Raw genomic sequence first — 21,168 nt, forward strand, 5'->3', positions numbered from 1 at the left:
TACATAAGCTGCTGGCCTTAAAAACACCTTTCTGATAACTGACAGCCCCAATGTTGCCCATGGGCTCAGGAACTTGCTCTTGTGTTAGACATTAAGTTAACAAAGGTGTTAATTTAAAATTACTATGGAATATTTTTTAGTGTTAAACTCCTGCCTCTCCTTACTTTTTAAAAAAACCCTGAAGAATCTAGAGAATTCTCTAGACTTGGAATTATTATATTTTAAAGTGTTCAAGACTTCTGTTTCCCCTTTTGTATCTTTCCCTTTTGTCCTTTTCAAAATCAGTTTCCAATCAAAGTCCCCTTACAGTTTATTACATGATGGTATATGCATGCAGGAAGACAGTTTGATATATATATATAAGCCTTTGTTTCAGGAACTCCGTGAATTGGTCCTCAAGTATCGTGAAGACATTATTCGTGTACGAACTGCAGCTGATCATCTGGAAGAAAAACTGAAGGCAGAAATTTTATTTTTAAAAGAACAGATTCAAGCCGAACAATGTTTAAAAGAGAACATAGAGGAGACTTTGCAGCTAGAAATAGAAAATTGCAAAGAGGAAATAGGTGAGACCAGGGCTCTTTTTATATTTAAGCATCTTTCAGGGAACTCCACTTGTCTTCCTAATTTGCTGGTCCCTCCCTAGTTAATCTGAGCTGAATATGAGTACATAAATGAAATTAAAACCTTTCCCCATTTTTAACAGCTGCTGCATCCAGTCTAAAAACAGAATTGGAGCAAATAAGAATGATTAAAGACCAGGTAACTTATCTAAAGATTTTGGGAGGTGCTCAGTACAGTATACCGTGGCAAAAACCCTTTGATGTTCCCTCTGTGTACTTTGGATTAGATGGGTCTCCTATTCAAAGGTCTTCATATCTGTCTCAAACATAGAATAATTCTTTATTTAGTACTGCGATTATTCTAAATTGTTAGGTGTGGAGGAAATGTTGTACATCTCCCTTCCTAGTTATGTTTTTTTTTTCTGGGTATAAAAAAGAACTGCTAACAGAGGGGCAAAATACATTTTGAAAGCATTTAAATGAGACCATCAAAATAGTGGTTCTTCATGCTTGTTCCCCTCTTTTCATGATAAAGTTTCTGCCTAAAATTGAGAATCATATTCAAGGCCATAAACTACTTTGGAATAATGGTAGTAAGGTACATGTCAAAGGACTAATTAATGTTGTTCTCAGATTTTTATGTATACCTGGCATAAAACTGCTTTCTCTGTGTATATCCTGACATCACACTGGCAAAACAAGTAGTCAGAAAACAGATGGTGTCAGGAACTTCTGAGCAGCAGAGGAGATTAAAATAATTGGTGATAGCTTCAGTGTTTGCTTTCAGTAAGGGAGAAGTTTAAATAATTCCACAAAAGATTTTACAAAGCAAAAATGGATAGGCTGTAGAAGAGCCCTAAGTGGTTGGTTAGCACTGGAGAGCTTTTAGCCCATTCAATACATTCTTCCATTTTCACAGTTGGAATCCAACTTGAAAGAAAAGATACAGCAGTTAGAAAACTTTGAAGAGAGAGAAAATGATCTGGAAGAACAGCTGAAAAAGGAAATTGCCACAAAGGTAAATAATTTTGTATGACTGACATTAAATGGTACTGAATTGCTATATGGGAAGGGGGCTGATAGTGCTCAAGCCTAGTCATTGGTAGAGGAACTATTTGTCATTGTAACAAATAGTTCACAAAAGAAGGGACTTGAATGGGATCAATCCTGTATTTCTGAAATCAACAAAATCCAAAGACATTTGAAAGAAATACAGGGAACAGACAGACAGACAGCAAATTAGATTCAGTGCAATATGAGCAATATATGCACATAGGGAATGGAGGGTAGAAAATGAGAACAAGCAAATCCAATTTCATGCACGCAGAGATGCGGTTTGGATAAATTACCTTGAAATAGTGCAGTACAGGTGGTAAGAGATCCCTCCTTTCCTAAAACCCTTCCAGTCTTCTCTGACTAGGAAGGCCATCATGGAGCCACGTTTATAAGCCAGACACACACACCCTCATATCTCCAAGATGCAGAAATCATTGCTGTTTCCTTTCCCAGGCTAACTTAGAACATATGATGTTCGAGGAAAAGAACAAAGCTCAACGGCTTCAGACAGAATTGGATGTCAGTGAGCAAGTACAGAGAGATTTTGTTAAGCTTTCTCAGACCCTTCAGGTGAGGTGATCACTTGGGAATGAAGGCAGTGAAAAGTGTCAATTCTTGGATTTTTCTAGCCACCAGAATTAGGTTTCTCTCTGATGTTTGTCCTATTCTTGCTCTACTTGGTTGCTCCTACTTTCCAAGGCCACAGGTTGTTCCCACAAATAATGAGTAAAATAGGTCTTGCTAAATTTTGTCCTTCCATAGAGTTATTTCATGCTCAGGGGAAAAAACTTTTTTTTTTCTCTTTGAGAATTCTAGAATGTAAGCGTAGGAAGTGATCTTGGAGCTTATCCAGGTCAGCTCCTTGCCTGATGCAGAATCTACTATCTATTCAGGCTGTTTAATTTCCAACAGAGGAAAATCCACCCTCTTCCTAGGCAGTCTGTTACATTTTGGGAACAGCCCTTGCCGTTTGGAAATGTTTCCTGAGAGCCAACCCAGATTTTCCTCCTTAACTGTAAACAATTGTTCCTTGTCCTGCCTTCTGAAACCACTCTTGAATTAATTACTCCCCAGCTTCTAGATTTTTGAAGACTGTTTTCATGTAATCTCTCTGTAATCTTACAGTTTCCAGGCTAAACATACCCAGGACCTCTACCTATGTGTCTATTGATAAATAACCCTGCAGAACTTTAAACTTTATAACTAAGAGAAACTCAGTCCCCTTACAGATAGTCATTCCGTTAATGTTATGTGTTGCTCATTTTTGCTCAGGTCCAGTTGGAACGGATCCGGCAGGCAGATTCCCTGGAGAGAATTCGTGCAATCCTCAATGATACAAAACTGACTGACATTAATCAGCTACCTGAAACATGACAGCCTTGGTAGCAAAGCTGCAAAGCTACATTTTGGTGTTTTTTTTTTTAAAAAAACCCTCTTTATAGCAAAACCTTTAATAATTATTTAATTCTAACTGAAAGAGCAGAAGATGACACAAGAGCCATGGTCCAGGTTGTGTTTCTGGGAGGGAGAAGGTTTTGTGGGCGGGAAGAAAGTTTCACACAGAGAAGATTGGCAGGATCCTGCAGGGTGCCTGCCTTCAGTGTAGTTGGACTTCTCCATATAACTCATCTACCTTCATCCTCCTGCCCCCCCCACCCCCCAATGTGATCCTGGAATACAGCATTCCCTCCCTCCCTCTCATCCATACCCTGTTAAAATACTGTGATGAAAGTAATTGCTGAAAATCATCTCCTCCCATCCTACCCCAAATCTTTTGGAGTGAAGTTACACTAGCAAGTTGGGCAGAAGGGGAAAATAGTATATTGTATTAATATTTTATATTAAAATATGAATTTACTTGCAGGACACCGGGTTTTGGGTTTTTCTAGCTCAGTACATTTTCTGTACCTTGAATGTTGTGCTGGAAGAGCCCCAACTAAAAACATGGGACAGAATATGGACAGAAGAGGATTAGAGAGAAGGCTGCAAATTTTCCCAAAAGAACCTAAGGCACAGGGGAAAAAATGGATAATTAGAATGGGAAAATAAATTCATAAGACACAAAAGTCAGGGAAGTGAAGGTTAATCTTCATAGAAAAAAAAGCAAATCAAAATAAATTGCTTCAGAATCTTGCCTTACCTCCCCCCCACCCCCCACCCCCAAAAAAGCTGCATTGCACAACATCAACATATGGCTGGATTCAGCATTACCCTTTTCTCACCGAAATACCTGGGGTTGAATTAGTCGCATGTATCAATACACATTTGATTACCATGGCATAAAAAACTTAAAAGCCTTATCATCCTTATAGTACAGAGGTGTTTTGCAAATCTCTACCCAGATTCTAGAAGGCCTTTAGCTTTGTATGTATTTGTTTAAAGATTGGGTTTAAAATTATACATTTAAGATAATGCTGCAACACCTCAGATAGGAAATGTTTGTGAAGCTGCAGTTATGTTTATGCTTGGACTGAATGCTTCTCTTGAAAAGCTCATGATACAGATTTGGAAAATCTTGTTGTAGGCATAAAATCAGAACATGCAAGGTGCATTAAACTCCGTAACAGAAGGGTTCCAGAACCCAAATGCAATTGATTTGCTGTGATCCAACTCTGAGGGAAAAGGAAGATGCTTCCCAATTTAAAATATTTTTTTTCCAGTCAGGGGGCTGCATGATTACCTGGGTTCCAATAAGAGTTATAAACTCCTAGGAACTGTTTTAAATAGAATGAGTGTAAAGTAGATACAATGTGTTAATCTGTATTTCTATTGGATTTTTATTCTTGTGGTCAGGCAGTAGTTGAACAGGTGAATGTTGAAATGGGCTAATGGAGTTGCAAGCAACTGTTCATTACCAATTTTTCCACACCTGCTACCGAGAGAGCAACTATCACTTATGACATTCATTTTCTAGACCAGAATCAATCTAATTGAATCATGTTTATTATTACTTGCTTCTTGAACAAGCAAGTATTGATTCAATATCTAGTTTGTAGATCGGTGTGAGCAGTTTGAGTATCTCCCCATTGTTGAAAGAAAGCTATCACTCTATTTTACTTTTTGGGTGGGCAAAGACCATCAACTGAGTTTATCTGTTTCAGGTTTTCTGGATAGTAATTGAGGTGAGGAGGAAGAGAGGGGGCGACTTGATTCCATGTAAGTTCTAACTATGTAACTGGTACAAAATCAAAAAGCATTTGCTGAAGTATTTCAGAATCATTGGGGAAAGAAACGATTTGGAAGAGAATGCAGGGAAGATAGATCTGTTTTACTACATTTAAAATTTATACATATAATTAATCAAATATTGACAATGTAATACTGTAACGTCTACAAACCTGAGAATAATATGCTGCTAGTTCACACAAATGTTTAAAAAGGGAAAATTTGTTTTAATGGCAGGAAATCCCCATTTTTCAAAATTGATCTTTAAAATGAATTGCTTTCATAATTAACTTTTTTAAAAAAAGGCTGTATGACTCTGACTTTTTTTAATGTAAAGGAATAATTAATTTATGCCATTAGTTTTCAGTTCTCTCATTCAAAGGCTTAGCTACTACAAATAGGTATAATGCAGTGACCAGTACGGATTTAAATAGGGATTGTGTGCAAAATGACAGGAAAGAACAGTTGAGGCTGGCTCTGGTCTGTATACTTGTACAGTCCTTTTGTATGCAAAATGTATACTAAAAGGTCAAAGAATTACTGGAAGACTTGTACAGTCTTAATACGTGCACAATAGGTTCTTCCAACATGTCAAATGGTTTACTTTCACTTTTGTATTGCTATGGCATAACTATATTGCTTCTAACAACACAGTGTGGCCAAGGATAAGGGTGGGAGATGGGTAAGTAATCTATAAAGCCCCTTACTTAAAAAAAAAAACTAGCCTTCAAATTCCACTTTTGGAATTATATTGCATTCCAGCAAAAGCCACTGGTGTCCTGTGAAACTGTGGATGTAAAATTATCCTGTCTATTGAATTAAAAAAATGTAACCATTTGTTAACTGTATTGGAGGTGTATCCTGCAAAAGTGTTCCAAATTAAAGGAGAAAAGTCTTGCAATTCTTTTCATACCTTCTTTCTATTTAACTGTATTGTATTGATGATCTAAGAAGGGTTCATACAGTTAGCGCAGAAAATGATCTATATGGAAAATTTTGGTACAGTGGTTGTATTGATTTTTATTTTGAAATGAACCGTGTGTTATTACAAACATTTAAGTTGAAGTCACAAGAAGTACAAAGTTCCCTTATTTTTCCCCACGAAGTATCAAAAGGGCGGAAGTCAACTGTCTTTAGCATCATGCCTTCTGTACAATGCTGCAACATACGTTATAATCAGATGCATCCTCTAATGAGTATTTAATAGTGGATCTTTTTGTAAAAATAGTTCAGTTTATAAATTAATAAAAATGCAGCTGGTTACATTTAATATTCCAACAATGTAAGTCTGTAGTCTAATGACTAAAAGGTGACATGATTCCTGATGTCATTTATTTGTTTCACCATCTCCTGAATGTGTTCTCCCCTGAAAGAAAAAAAAAAGTTTTCTTTATCTCAGTATTAAACAAGGATAGTAAGAAAGACAGTTTGTAATTGAAATCTTTAAATTTGATGTATTTTGGTTAGTCCAGTATTTTTTATGTATAACTAATACCTACAGAGTCTCACAAATTGCCTTCCTCTTACTGGAAATATATACTGTGTGTGTGTGTATTTTATTTTATTTATTTATTTTTTTGGGGGGGAGGGAAAGTTGTCTGTCACTCTCACAAAGCTAATAAACACACAAATATTTAGGACCTATACAACTCTGGCCAGATCGTAACACTATATACAGAGTTAGTATAGCAGCTGTCAGCAGCCTAGAAACTCAACCACGATGGAAGCCTTTGCACCATGCATGCATTTGCCATTAATCAAATATTAATTATGCAAGAAAATAATCATAGCTCAGCAAGCAATTGACTCACTCCTCTTTCAGAACAGCTTGGATACATTTCCTCTGATAGGTGCTTAGGTTGATGCTCGGCTTCTGTGGACTATTTCCCTTCTCCATTTTTCTCTGCTGGTAATCCTTTTTCATTTTAACCTAGAGTACAGGGAAGCAATATGGAGAAACACCTCAAAAGTTACTTTTATTGTTCTCATAAAGGAGAATATTTGTAGCTGGGGTTGAAATGAGGGGTTCAGACACCAAAATATAAACTGACAACAAACAGCACTCCTTACTTGCACTGATGATGTTACCTAGTTGGGGTAATGAAATGTCTGCAGGATAACAAGCAATCTCAGAGAGCGGCAAGGACCCTCATTTTATTTTTCTAGATGTTTTTAGAAATGAGAACCACTTGCCTGCTTGATAGCATTGCCTAAATGCCGCAGTTGTTCTTGTATTGTTTGTAGCTCCTTCTTCATATCCTTTTCACTATCCGACAGGACAGGCAGCTGTGAGTGGAAACTACGGAGAACTTTCTTCATCCTGTAGACACAAAAAGAATGTCAGGTTTCTAACAAGCGGCAGTGGAGATGGGGATTCGCTGTGCCTTTTCAGAGGACATAACCAAATATCTTCTCAGAATAGCGCTACACTTATACAACGTATAACCATTCCATTCAAATTTACTTGTAGATTTTAGTTTCTTATTTGGTGAGGCGTGATGTACACTTCTGTTCAAAAGTAAATTAGTTTCATTTTGCTAATTAAATGTTAGCACACTTATTGGTTACTCTAGCTGTTTGATGCTTGGCAAGGAAAGAGGTACAATAGTACAGTAATAATTTTTAGATAATTTTTAAAAAGCTAAACACTAATAAAACAATTTTCATTGAACTAAACAATAATTGACTTTGGTTTGACTTGGCAGAATCTGTGAACCCAGAATGTTTATCTGGTATTTAAGTGAAACAGTTCCACAAGCAAAACTGCTTATCCATTTTCATTTTATTGGGTGTGTAGCCTGCAACTGCCTTTCTATAAACTAGGCTTTCTTCTATTAACACATGTATTATAATTTAGAAAGTAGTTCAGTTTAATGACTGGGCTTCTTCTACAACGGTTTCTTTAGCAAGAAGTTAGATAATTGCAGTTATTTCAGCTAATCAGAAGAGCCTATAGTAAGATATCCTCACCTGTTCACAATATCCTCTTGTTTCTCTTTGGCTTCTTCATATTTGTCAGCCAAACGCTCTGCCATCTCTCTCAAGCTTTTTCTGTATGAGAAAACATGTTCTTTTCAGAACAGCAACAACCTTTGTTTTTTTTACACGTTACAGCATTACGATACACAAAATGTATTTATTCCTTGAATAATTTCATGCAATTTCTAGTGGATACATTCATTGCAAATCAACTTCTATGATCTCTAGTAGCAGCATCTATGAGGAACCAGAAGAGCACTAAAATACAGAATTTACAACTTGACTTAAGTTTCACCTGAAAGGAGCTAAATGTTAAGCCTGGTAATGTTAAAGAGGATAAAGGAAAATCAGCAACCTGGATCAGTAGTCATACAAATTGTTTCCTATAATGTCTGGCCCTCCCAGTCTATGATAGGTGCATTTGCCTTGTTCAGTGGTATCTATTAATATACGGTACAGCAGTAGCTCTCCAAAATCAAGCCCGAGTTTTGCAACTCCACAACCCAAGTCCTAAAGGTAATTTTCCAAAGGGTAACTGGACTTTCTTGGGGTTTTTTCTTTGACAAAAATTCACTTCTCATCCAAGGAGCTTCGTCAGTTCCACTTCTTGAATGAAAAGTGAAATATTTTCAAGGAAAAAAAAAACCCAAGAAAGACTCATTGCCTTTTGGAAAAACACCTTTGGGACAACCATGACCTGGATGATTTGAGGATCTCCATAAGTGGTGGGATTCAAAAATTTTTACTACCGCTTCTGTGGGCAGGGGAAGGGTACTGTAAAATCTCCAGTCAGAGGTAGTATTTGCCGGTTCTCTGAACTACTCAAAATTTCTACTACCGGTTCTCCAGAACTGGTCAGAACCTGTTGAATACCACCTCTGATCTCAAACCCAAGCCATTCGAGTTATTGAATGTGTGTGAATCTAAAATACTTTCTGTACAAAAATAGTCTGCATCATTGACTTTTGCTACTTCCATGGGACAATCCAGAAAAGCCATCATAATTCTTTGTGTAATTTTGCTCTAAACCATTCTGTGAGACAAGTTTCCTCTCCTGAAACTAATCAAGTTTGGATCTCTCATAACTCTCATTCGTGGCAGCTATTCCATACAGTTAGATGAACTGCTTGTGTTGCAGCTGGCCAAAGAACTAGCTAGTGAGAACTCATGCGGAACTTGCTTTTCCTAATATTCATCTCCAGTTCCTTGTCAGTCATCTACATTGTAAGCCCTAAAAGTAGTACATGGTGTCCTGCTCAAATAACAAGTCATTCTAAGATACTTTTTGGCTGAGAAATAAAATTTATATGGTTTAAATCAATAAAGTGTATGTGGGGGGGGGGAAACGGCTCACGAACGGGTTGGCCTTTACCTTTCTTCTCGACAGCAGTCTAGATCTTCTACCTGCTTTTTTTTCTGTTCACGCAGCAATTTCACTCTGAGGCGGAGAAGATTTAAAGGTTAGATGGGAAACAATGCCTCAATCTGTGCATATTTTGTTTTCCTCTAACCACATTTGTTGAGTAAGATATTGCAGAAGATAAACACCCAAGGCTTTAAGAGTTAAAGTAAATTAAAATATTCAAAAAACAACTATTGACTCTTCTATTCCAAGGACAGAAAAATGTAGAAACATTAAGTATAGTTAATGTGGAGAAAATGGGATTTCTTTCCATTTGCAGTGTGTGTTAAATAAATCACCGGGGAAGCAGAATAAATGCTTTTCTCAGAATAGTAGAGATTATTTTTTAAAGTAATGTTAGGTTTATCAGTCGTATTACACTTAAGTCAGCAGAAAATTAATACTAGGGCAGGGAGTAAATAAAAGATGACTCAAAATGCAATTTTAGACCTTTACTGATTTTTTTTGATAACATACAGGCAGAAATGTTCATTTTTAGAAATATTGTTATACACGTTACCAATCATTTAAGTGCCCTTTTTTGAAACATTGGATCCAATAAAAAAAATTAGTAGGACTTCGAATTATTCTCTATTTTATTTGGGGCAGCAGAATCTTAAGACCCCAAAGCCCTTGTTTTAGTCACTGTAAGAAAATGCTGAAATGACTTGCTACATTTAGAATTTAGAAACGTAGAAACAAAGAGCCACGGTTACCTTCGCTGGATTTCTTCTCGAGCCAAGTCCTGTTTTAGAATATATTCTTCCCTGAATACTTGGGTGGCTCTGCTTAAAAGCTGAAGGCATTCTTCTGGGGGAGGGGAAGATTCTTTATCTGCAGCTCTTTAAAAAAATAAAATAAACAAACATGGGACATCCAAGCTTGGAAAATATATACACGACGTATATATATAAACATCTCTGAGGGAGATGGGCAGTTGAAAAGTATGAAATAGATGACAGACAGACAGACACTGAACACTTCATCTAAAGCAGGGGCCTCCAGCCTTGGCAACTTTAAGCCTTGTGGACTTCAACTCCCAGAATTCTTCAGCCAGTAGGGGGCTGAGGAATTCTGGGAGTTGAAGTCCACAAGGCTTAAAGTTGCCAAGGTTGGAGGCCCCTGATCTAAAGTACTCAAATATTGAAATTAACATTTGATAAAGTTCCCCAATCAATTTCCCATATCCCTTAGCTAACCAGAAGACACTATGAGCATAATAATTCAGTGGAACCAACAAGATGGCTTGTATTCTCTGAATCTCTTACCAGCCTTGCATGACGGAAGAATAACAGATTTAGGGCAATAGCAGAAAAGATGCAAAAACAGCCAAATACAGAGTGGGAGATTTTCAGCCAGAAAAAGAAAAGTGATCATGAGTCCACTGAAAAGATCAAGCTTTGGTGGTCCATCCCAAATAAGATGCAGTTTGCCAATTGCAGCAATGTGAACCAACAGCCAAAACAAAGAACAAGCAACAACACACAAGCTCTCCCCAAGGCTCGGAAAGGGTCTATCTTAGCACATCGGTGAAGCAAAGCAGCAAAGTCACAACAACAAAAAATCCACTTTATGTCAAATTGGATTTTCACAAAGAAAAAGATGTACTTCAGCAACAATGGATTTGCAGAGGTGCGACACAAGATGTTCCGGATATGTCTCTCAAAGGAGTCCTGTGATTCAGCTAGGATGCGGAGAGGTGTGGTAGACTTCTGTGGCTCTTCCTTGGTGCACAGAAGTGGAGGGCACGTTGGGTGGACTGTGGAACTGTCAAAACAAATGTCAGGCATCTATTAATATCAGTGAGTCTTCTCTGCCTTTTTTCTCCTTTTCAGCAAGTTCCTGGGATATTTACAACCCTCCTACCATTGCCAAAAAAATGGCTTGTATCGCCATTGGCCCTTCATATCCATAACTCTCATGCAGAAAATGTCAGAAAGAGAGGCTTATTCAATGTTACACCTTGCTGTTAATACTTCTAGGAAGAACCCACTAAGGAGTTTCCCTCTTTTTCTATGAGAACAGATTAAAGAAATCAAAGTGGGTTTTTTCCCCCTCCCTGTAGCTAAGATGCCAGCAAAAAGCACTGCAGGGCCTACAAAATTGCAGTAGAAGGAAAAGTCATCCCTTTCTTTTTCATCCAACACACTCTCCAGTAAAACATTCTTATGTCTAGTTTTCTTCCAGATTGGATTTTTCCAGGAAATCACAGCAAGATAAATGCTGAAGCCTAGTTTGGGAGACACAATGTTCTTTTACTGTGAGAGAATCAATCTGGAAACCAGGAAAAAGACATATATTTTCCATTTGCATTATTGCAAGAAGCAGTAGAGATGCCCCATTACTTCTTCTGTTTTGAACAGGCTACGAAGTTATTAAACTATTGGTTGTAGGCCATGAATTTTAAAGATCTTCACTAAAATACTATACTTCATAGATATTTTAAACAAAAGCCAATCATATAAAGGGTGTTGTCTCTAGAAATACTTAAAAGAATTCAAGTTCAATGAGAGCTGGTGCCAGCAAGCATATCACAAAGGAGTTAGCCAAACAACTGATACATAAGGGGGGAAACAGATATGCTTTCAAAAACAAGGTAATGTTGTAATTGAAACAAGGAAATCTAAAAATCCCTGTCAACCAAAATCTGAATCCATTATATGTAATCTGAGGAGAACTTCTAAATGTGAAGCAATGCTTAAGGTTTAACTGTTCAATACTGCATTTGAATCTGTGGGTAACCTTGATAAGATCAAGCCACCTCAAATCTAAAACATTGTTTCTCAATTTTGGAATATTTATGGCAGGGGACTTCAACTCCCAGAATTCCTAAGCCAGGTACACACACACACACACACACACACACACACACACACACACACACACGTGTGTGTGTGTGTGTGTGTGTGAATGTATGCCTGCATATGTAAACAGCAATGCTTTTCATTTGTGAAAAACTTAAAAGTAAATAGGCATAGATTATAAATGGCTTCATACTTACAGAAGAGGCCTGGTAATGCATTCATAAGTCCTGGTGATGCAAACCATTGTAGGGCCCAGAATATCCGAGACAATCCAGAACCCTCTAATTGCAGCAGGTTGTCTACAGGAACAAAGTACCTCTTTACACATCTCTCCTAGCAGTCTTAGTGGCAGAAGAACAGCCATCTTTACTATATTCAGACTAAAAGGCAAAAGCTTCTTCCGCTCTATGGGAAGCTATTTAACTCCAACTGGATGGGAAGTAAGACCCACATGTACTGCCTGCTTCTTAAAAAGATTTAGGTGATTATTTCTGGATTCCAGGCATGTTCAGTTCACGAGTCCTGGAAGTGACTCGTTGCCTTCCTTTTTTCTAGCACAATCCTTCCTAAACAAATGTTTGACAATTGTATCTATTTATTTATACAATTCTCAGATCACCATGGCTCTGGGACACTTATCATTTATTTATATAATTTATTATAAGCACAATAACTCTGGCATGCTTAAAAGTAAAAGAAAAACTACAACTGGAGACAGTATCTCAAGTAGCCAGGTATATACCATGATTACAACCTCCTTCATCCCTAATCCACACAATCACTCTTCATGCCTGAAAAACACTCCAACATATCTGAACAGTATAAAGTTGGGGACTAAGACATTTAAATATATAAAATGAAAGATCCAACCTACAATGATTCTCTTGAACATTATTTTTCCTATAACTTACAACTCTAGTTGAGCAAGGTAAATGCAGTACACGTGACACCCCCCCAGTCTCTATCCCAAACACATGTTGTACAAAATTAACAAAGCCAACATACTCTTCACTGTTTCATATGTTACAACAATTATCTGTAAGAGTTATTGAGCACAAGCCTCCAAAGATAAGCTGCATGAAGAACATCAACTGGCTCCTACCTGCATGGTAGAGGCTTGGTACACAGGATATGCTCCACAAAGCACTTCTGTTCTGCCCCAAGCTCCTGCAAACTGTCTTTGTCTTCCTCGTCTGAAACAGCAAGTCCACTGATTTAATACAAAACCCTAACTCCAATTTGCAGGATTCAGGTATCACCACAAACTATCCTATTCATTTGATATATTTTTATATCACATTTCTGTATTAAAAAACAAAGATAAAAACCAAAATAAAATAAGTTTGTAATGTAAAAGCATTTATAAATACATATGGTGCATATGAACTATGCATGTTAAAAGGGAGGGAAAAAAATACATTTAGGAAATACGAGTTCCCACAGAAAGAGGTCTGATGTAAAATAGGATCCAAGACAGACATGCTGCTAGAAAATATAGCAGTATTTGCTTCCCAAATATCAGTGAGAGAGCACTCCAAAGAGTAGAAGCCACCAAATTTGAAGGCTAGTTAGGAACACATTAATATCTTAGTTTTTAAATATACATTAAACTCAAGGCAATGACAAGAACCTAAATATGTATTTTTAAGAAAAACTGAATTACAAGCCACGAAGACTAAGTTACTTACCAGAACCAAGGAATTTGTGCAGTTTGTTGATCCAGGGGAGTCCAATACTATGTACACCAGCATCATGTGTGCAGTGGTAGCGAGAAGAGCATTTGGGATCTGAGCAACATAAGCATGGCTTTGTATTAATTGATGACCAAATTGACACAAGACAGATTTCACACTGTACGTACATGAGTTTTAAAATGGAAACCTGCCAGGTTTCTTATATGAAGCAGTTCCACCATCTCCCAACACTTCAGTTGCTCATGATTATGTAGTAAAACAACTTGAAAAATAAGGCAAGGGATTTACAGAAACAATTTTGCCTTGACTGTATCTAAAACAATGATATCATTGTAATAGGAAATTATTAGCCTCTCTGATTATTTGCAATCTCTACTCAAAATATGAACTGTATAGATATTTGCCTTATATCTTTACATACTGTACTACTTTCAGTGAAACCATACAATGCTGTGCTTCTCTACTGAAACGATCTACTGTGTTCAACTAAGCCCACACATTAAGTTGTATAAGAATACCATTTCAAGGTCACATTTGCAACTCTCATTTTATTGTCTCAGTTGTTCTATAAGGTCATCCAGCCAATATTAGACTTAACCAGGATTTTAAACTTCCCTGCTCCTGGTACAATGCTCGAGCTTTCCAGATGTGTATTTTTTTTAAAAAAAATATATTTTGATATTGCCCTAAAAGGCAGATTTATCCTATAATAAATGGAGATGAAAGAGAACAAATATAAGACAAGTAATGACCCATGTTCTTACCTCTGTGCAATTTCATTGGACAGGAGAAATCTGACTCTATAGGTTCTTCCCCTTCTCTGGAAGCTAGTCTCAGAGCAAGTTCCAATTCAATACACTCAAACACATAGAGTGAAGGAATGAGGTCAGCTCGGGAATCCCAAGACTTCATAGACTGCAGGGAAAATGGAAAGATTATATTAACATTTTTCAAGTCATGATTCCCTTGAGACACATTGGGTTAATAGCATATAGTCTTATATACTGCCTCAAAGCGCTTTACAGCACAATATACAATATAAGCATTATTTGTATCTTGCCTCCAACAATCAGGGTCCTCATTTTGCCAATCTCAGAAGGTTGGAAGGCTGAGTCAACCTCGAGCCGATTATTCCAAGGACATAGAACAGAACTGCATTAAGTGGCACTCACTTTAGCTTCAATCAGTAATCAATCAGTTTAAATGTCTGTCAAGGGTACATTCTCCCCTTTCCAGCAGTCACTTGAATGGTTAGGATAAAACATATTTCTTGGGTAGACATAACCCATTTCAAACTGTTTATATTTGAAGTCAACTCTGCACAGCAATATAACTGTAAGGCAGCGATGGAAAATACTGGAGAAGGTAAAAGCTACTTCTCAGTCCCTCAATCTTCTATCTAGTTTCCCTAGAAGGAGCACACCCAAAGACTTTAGCATATTATTTAAACCTAGGGTGAAAAGATTAAGAAAGGTGACAGAAGGAGGGTTTCCAAATTATTCTAAAACCTCTCTGAAAGACATCCAAATGTCAACATTATGAAACTGAAAGTCATCAATTTTATTACTGAATTACAGTAGTGAAAAAAACTGGAGAGCAATATGCAACCTATGGGCTGGCTACTCACAATCACTAGAACATTATATTGTAACACTACACTGTTTATTATACCTCAAATTAATATGCAAGATTGCTATAAGAAATCTGGAAATACAGCAAATGATCTCTTCTGTAGTCAGATAGCAATAGCAATAGCACTTATATACCGCTTCACAGTGCTTTACAGCCCTCTCTAAGCAGTTTACAGAGTCAGCATATTGCCCCCAACAATTTTGGGTCCTCATTTTACCGACCTTGGAAGGATGGAAGGCTGAGTCAACCTTGAATCTAATGGGATTTGAACTGCCAAATTGCAGGCAGCCGACAGTCAGCAGAAGTAGCCTGCAGTACTGCACTCTAACCACTGCACCACCAAGACTCAGATGCCTAAAAATATACACAAATGTTTTAAGGGATTTATACTCAGGCCATTTCACCCTCTAGCCCAGACTGTTTCTGGAAGAAAAAGCTATTTTTGGGGTGCTCAGGCATGGATCTGTTCTATCAATTAAAATTTGATTCGTTGATCTGGACAATGTTAGAGCTTACTGTATGCAGAACATTTTGTTTTACCACAGAACTAGAGATTCCTCTCATATATCAACACTCTCTCTCAAAAGTGCAAACTGTAGCAGTAACATACCATCTGTTCATCATCATCTTCTCCCTCTAGTACCACACAATGATAAAGCATCCCCGATTCGGTAGCGATCACTAGGATGTTAGGAACACAGGGAAGGCAGAGAACTGCACAAGCATCATAGCCATAATTGTCTTCAGCTGCAGGATACATCAGCAATGGGCCCAGCAGCTTCCCAAGGTTACTAGTGCTGGAATAATAATTTCAAGATGAGTGGGAGGCTGTTTAATAGCATTAACTTTTATCATCACTGTCCTGCCAAAAAAACCAAATTAACTGCTTGATAAAAGAAACTTTTCACTGTTTTCTGCAAAAACTGAGTTACTTGAGTTACTAGGAACTAAGAATGTTCCATGGTCTCGCATATTTAAAATTTATGCTGAGAACAAACAAAATTATATTTTATAAAAATCTAATGTAATGTCACTCCTGGAAGCAATTGCTTGAGCCATACTTCAGAGAAGCGACTTAGTTCTAAGCACTTCTAGGGACAGACCGGAAAAGGCTTAAGATGCTTCCTCTTTTTTTAAAAAAAATGTAATTAATCAGACTTTCTAGATGTCATATTGTTGTTGCTTTATTCATAACCATGAAACATCCTCCATATATTTGCCTTGCATTGCATGCAAACCCTTTGTTTGCTCTTTCTTGACTCTCCATCAGTTTCACTGTAGTGCCCTAAAAGTTAGCCCAATGAGAGAATGAGAGAATATTTGAAATATTTGGCAAAACCTTGCCAAAACTGGAATACTCAAAACATATTGAGGCACAGTACCAGTGACGGAAGATGAAATGTGTTATTTAGAAACAGTTGATTTCCATTCAGCCTTTAAAAAAAAATTATTTTTCAACCAGTGACTTTATAACCTCCTATATTTGAAAATGTACTCTCTAGGTCAGATAGGCAAACTGAATGCCACTAAGTGAACTTTCTCAACCAAGTCTCTACCTGTGCAAGAGATTAATGTAGATCAGAAACGTCTCTCCATTTTCATACAGGATATACATAGGATATGCCAGCACATCCTCTTTCTCTCTCTGTCCAGTTACATTCTTAGGAAGTACCACTAGAGGTCCAAAGTCAAATGCCACTGCAGTTTCTCCTATCAACGCTGTATATGTTCTCCTGAAGAAGAAAAGGCAGAGGCTTTAGTCAGCGGTGTCTCTAAACACAGGTCCAGTCTTGAGGCAAACAAACAATAGCTGAACATGCCTGGAGAGGAGGAAGATTCAATCTTACCCCTTATTAAGTCTCAATGTTTCCTCGTCAGCATCTGAAAGTGTTATCATTTTCACAGGTGTCTGGGGTGAACTCAAACTATAAATCCTATTAAAGAAAAAGTTTTTAATTAACAAAAACATCCCACATGATTATTTCTTCATACTGAACAACTACTGTATAAGTGTATATTTCAATTATGGTGAATAATTTTCCATATTGGTTGGCTTTTTTTTTTGTTGGCAGCAGCAGCAAAAGTATCCATACAAAACCAGTGATGGCTTTGTTGAGATCTGTTTTTATGTTTCTTTGGAGTTATAACTCTCTTAAATACAATCCATTCAGAGCAAGAAAAGTTTACCTTATTGTGTTATCGGATGTTAATAGCACAACATGCGGCTCCAGAGTCTCACCGGGGTACCAAGCAGCATGCTTCAGGGTCAGAGATGATGAACTGGTGAAGAACCTTTCAGCAATAGGTATGGTGCTGAAAAACACATGTATGCATTTCAGCCACAAAAGATCTACTGTTCATTCATCTGTTGGTATGCTTTAACCAGTAGCTCACATCTTACAATGGCTATACTATGAAAATATTTATCCACTGACTTTTGCAGGCCAACCTGCTAATTCTATGTCTCTGCTATGTCAGAGACAGAATTAGAATGGCTTGATATTTTTCTGACTGCTTTCCCAGTTAATCTCTATTAAAATTCTCCCTGCAATCTCAATTTAATGCTCCCTCTCAAGTCCCAAATCGGTTTCCAGAACACTTTCATGAGAATTTTTCTCCAAATGTTTCTACACACCTACTTTTTCACTGAAATTTTCAGCACCTACCTCCATACTGTAAGTAGGTATAACTGAAATGATGACACATTTCCAAAGCAAAATTCCCTGTGATGATCCAGACAAAGTAAGGCAAACATAGCACAATAAGATACACCATTCCAGGGTCTGAAATATCCACAGCTGGACTTTAGGTCAAGTTTAACAAGGGTTATCCTCACTAACCCTCAGGCACCTGTTTGAAGCAGTCTGAGCAACTGCTTTTCATAATGCAAATCAGCAATGTTCACAGGAGGAGTCAAAAAAGACAAGATAGCAATGGCCAAAACAACACAATCCAATCGCTGCCTCTGTCTATGTATGTGATACCTGGAGGGGAATGGATTAAACTGCTGCATCTCCAGTCTGGTCAGTTTGATTCCCACCTTGGAGATGCTATTAAAGAACCTGCATTACTGAAAAGGGTCTCTTTAAATATTGGACAAGAGAACATTGGCAAACAAACTTCTATCCAGTGACCACTATGTAATAATAATCTTGAGGTAGCCTCATGATAAAGAGAAATGAAAAAGTAATATGAATGGAAATTCTACATACCTACAATTGATGGTAGATTTTCCACCTTCAAATTCAGAATTCTTTCCCCAACGTTTAGGTAACTCCAACACCATTAATCCTTTTGTTCCTATGAGAGCTACATGCTGTTGCATAGGACTTAAAACAGTTTGATACACTTCAAAGAAGGGTGAATTTATGCAGAGAAGAATCTGAAAACAAAAACAGGTTTGATTAGAGACATTTCTCATGTTAGCATAAGGACTGGTACAGTATGATAAGCCTTGGTTTACTTAATTATGATTTGTTGAATAATCTTGAATTGAGTATCTTTCCACAATGTGCTAAGTCATGAATCAAAATTTACAAAACATAATTATTGTGTTCACACAAAATGAAGCTTTTTAATCATAGTATTACTAGTAACTGCCAATGTTTAAGGATCAGTCTGCAAATAGATTCATAACTACAATAGAGGACTACAAAGTTGGCAGTCACAGACAAAAGGAATAATTTATTCTTCCAACTGAAACATGTGTGATGGATAGTCCTTGGACACTATGGAAAACAATTCCTGGTTTGTCAATGAAGCTTTATACTGTCTCTAGTTATGTACTTCTTCTGATTCTCCCTGTTTAGCAAAAACGAAATTGTACTTCACTGTCTTGTCAACTTAAAATAAGACCAGAAAAGAATTACAGGAAAAAAAATCTCACAGAATTTGCAAGACTGTTTGGAGACTATTGCTTCACACTACAGGCAAAATCAAACGTACACATGACCAATTTTTTTCATGCATCTTCAGTCAATCTACCTGTCAACTAACCAATATTTATACTACTATTCATCTAATTTATGAGTCACCCCATAACAAAGTTCAAAGGAAGGGCAATTGTTAATAGTTTTTAATAACATTTTTAGACCTATTTGTTGGTTTTCTTTAACTATTGTACACTGCCCACTCTCTTGTGAGATGGATGGCTATATAAATATGATAAATTACAGCATTGCAAAAACAATCCATGTCAGAATTTGCATTATGAGAATGAGTGACATTAAATGCTAAAAATCAATTAAAAATTAACTGCAATCTCAGATACAAAATAAAATTATATTTAGTATAATTTAAGGGATCTGTGAAAGTGGACATTAACTTTGATGCCAAACAGGAGTTCAAGAACAGCGGCCGTCTTGCTGTCTCTTACAGATGCCATTTGTATTTCTTCACTAAATGCCCTCTTTTTTCCATGGAAACTGAACGTTTCTGATTCAACCCAAATGTACACATTCAATATTGGGGACAAAAATGAGATTGCTTATGCATAGGGCTGTGTGCATGAGGTGAATCTTTTTTGTTAAAGAAGAGATCGGACAACCATTTGTCTCAAATGGTATAGGGTCTCCTGCTTCAGCAGGGGGGTTGGACTAGAAGACCTCCAAGGTCCCTTTCAACACTGTTGTTCTGTTAAATGCAGCCTAAGGGGGGGGGATGCTCCTTCCACACAGGTGATGCACAAAGTTTACAGCCATGTTCCTTCCTAGGCAAAGAAATGGTTCCCCTAAACAAAACGCTGCCGTTTTAGCAAGGTGAAACTGGGGAATTCTTCCAGATGTACTGCTCAAAGTATGCAGGGTTTTTTTTTCTTTTAAAACAGAAGAGGAAGTATCTTTTCCAGATGGAGATAACGGTTCCCCACCCCACCCCACCCAACAGCACGCAATTTTTACGATTACCAACATCGACATCATCGCTATGAAGAGGAGCCTCCTCTAAGAACCAGGAGACTCGCTCAAGAAACACCTCACCTGGTATGAGGCCAAGTTGTCCGGGTCGTCGCCAAGGTGCCTCAGGCTGAGGACGCAAAAAGCTGCACGTTCTCGGTCCCACAGGAAAAGTTCTCCGCCGATGCCAAACATCAGATCCCTCGGGAGGGCTGGCCTGGCTTGCTCTGTCTCTGGCCCGGCGTCAGAGGCCTGCTCCTTCAGGCGACTCAGCACGGCATGGCGAGGCAGTTCGGCCCACCAATGGTCTCCTAAACCCGGCGACACGGCCACTGCCGCCGCCGCCATGGTTACTTCAGGGAGGCGAGTGAAACGTTAGTCGCTTAATAAGCGGCTAAACGGATCTTGCCTGGCCACCTCAGACGGCCGAACTACAGCTCCCAGCGTGCATTTCGGCGGCCACCATAGAGTATACTCAAAAGTTGCTCGGCGGGTTTTCACTCTTCTCCCCGCCCTCCGGTTAGAAGTAAACACAAGAAGTTGTGGAAGTTTTTCCTCCCTCCATTTCTCCAAAAACAAAATATATCATTTAGAAATACAAGTATAAGGTGTTGGCTTGGAAAGCAGGAGACTGTCAAGGCTAGGCCTCTCTTGGGCATGAAGGCCTTCCAGGTGACTTTGGATGTGTCACCCACTTCTCAGCCCGGTCCACCTCATTGAGGGCAAAATAGGAAGCAGGAGTAATAGGTACACAGGTGGTCCTCGACTTACAACCACAACTTAGCCAAAATTTATGTGGGTAAGCAAGACATTTTTTAAACTGAATTTTGCTCCATTTTACCTGTATTGTTTAAGTGAATCATTGCAGTTAAGTTAGCAACACAATATGTGAACCTGTCTTCCCCATTGACTTTGCTCATCAGAAAGTTACAAAAAGGGATCACAGGACACTAAAACTGTCATAAATATCAACCAATTGCC

At 37.9% G+C, this 21,168-nt stretch overlaps 2 protein-coding genes across 5 annotated transcripts in view; one reads left to right on the forward strand and one right to left on the reverse strand.

Moving 5' to 3' along the window:
• The window catches only part of RABEP1 (rabaptin, RAB GTPase binding effector protein 1), a 56,600-nt gene extending 50,915 nt beyond the window's left edge, over positions 1-5,685 (forward strand). For 2 of the 4 annotated variants that reach the window (XM_026708417.2, XM_087926884.1), the window contains 5 exons: positions 377-566; positions 707-762; positions 1,483-1,581; positions 2,073-2,189; positions 2,892-5,685. In XM_026708417.2, the coding sequence (XP_026564202.2) occupies positions 377-566; positions 707-762; positions 1,483-1,581; positions 2,073-2,189; positions 2,892-2,993 (564 nt within the window). In that variant the 3' untranslated portion in view covers positions 2,994-5,685. The remainder of the gene's footprint in view (positions 1-376; positions 567-706; positions 763-1,482; positions 1,582-2,072; positions 2,190-2,891) is intronic. The other 2 variants (XM_087926899.1, XM_087926894.1) reach the window with 1 other exon arrangement.
• A 99-nt stretch (positions 5,686-5,784) lies between these two features.
• NUP88 (nucleoporin 88) lies at positions 5,785-20,664 on the reverse strand. The gene is made up of 17 exons (XM_026708418.2): positions 20,272-20,664; positions 18,508-18,677; positions 17,483-17,608; positions 17,143-17,229; positions 16,852-17,028; positions 15,906-16,092; positions 14,428-14,578; positions 13,658-13,756; positions 13,072-13,162; positions 12,167-12,268; positions 10,774-10,932; positions 9,882-10,007; positions 9,136-9,201; positions 7,755-7,835; positions 6,978-7,104; positions 6,596-6,714; positions 5,785-6,150 (listed from the first exon to the last, which is right to left on the reverse strand). Exons 1-17 carry the CDS (start codon positions 20,533-20,535, stop codon positions 6,087-6,089), a joined length of 2,196 nt encoding a protein of 731 aa, XP_026564203.1. The 5' UTR covers positions 20,536-20,664; the 3' UTR covers positions 5,785-6,086.
• Positions 20,665-21,168: the final 504 nt, after the last annotated feature.

The sequence above is a fragment of the Pseudonaja textilis genome, chromosome 1, assembly GCF_049901715.1.
Source record: "Pseudonaja textilis isolate UNSWEBS1 chromosome 1, rPseTex1.2, whole genome shotgun sequence".
In the NCBI taxonomy this organism is placed as follows: domain Eukaryota; kingdom Metazoa; phylum Chordata; class Lepidosauria; order Squamata; family Elapidae; genus Pseudonaja; species Pseudonaja textilis.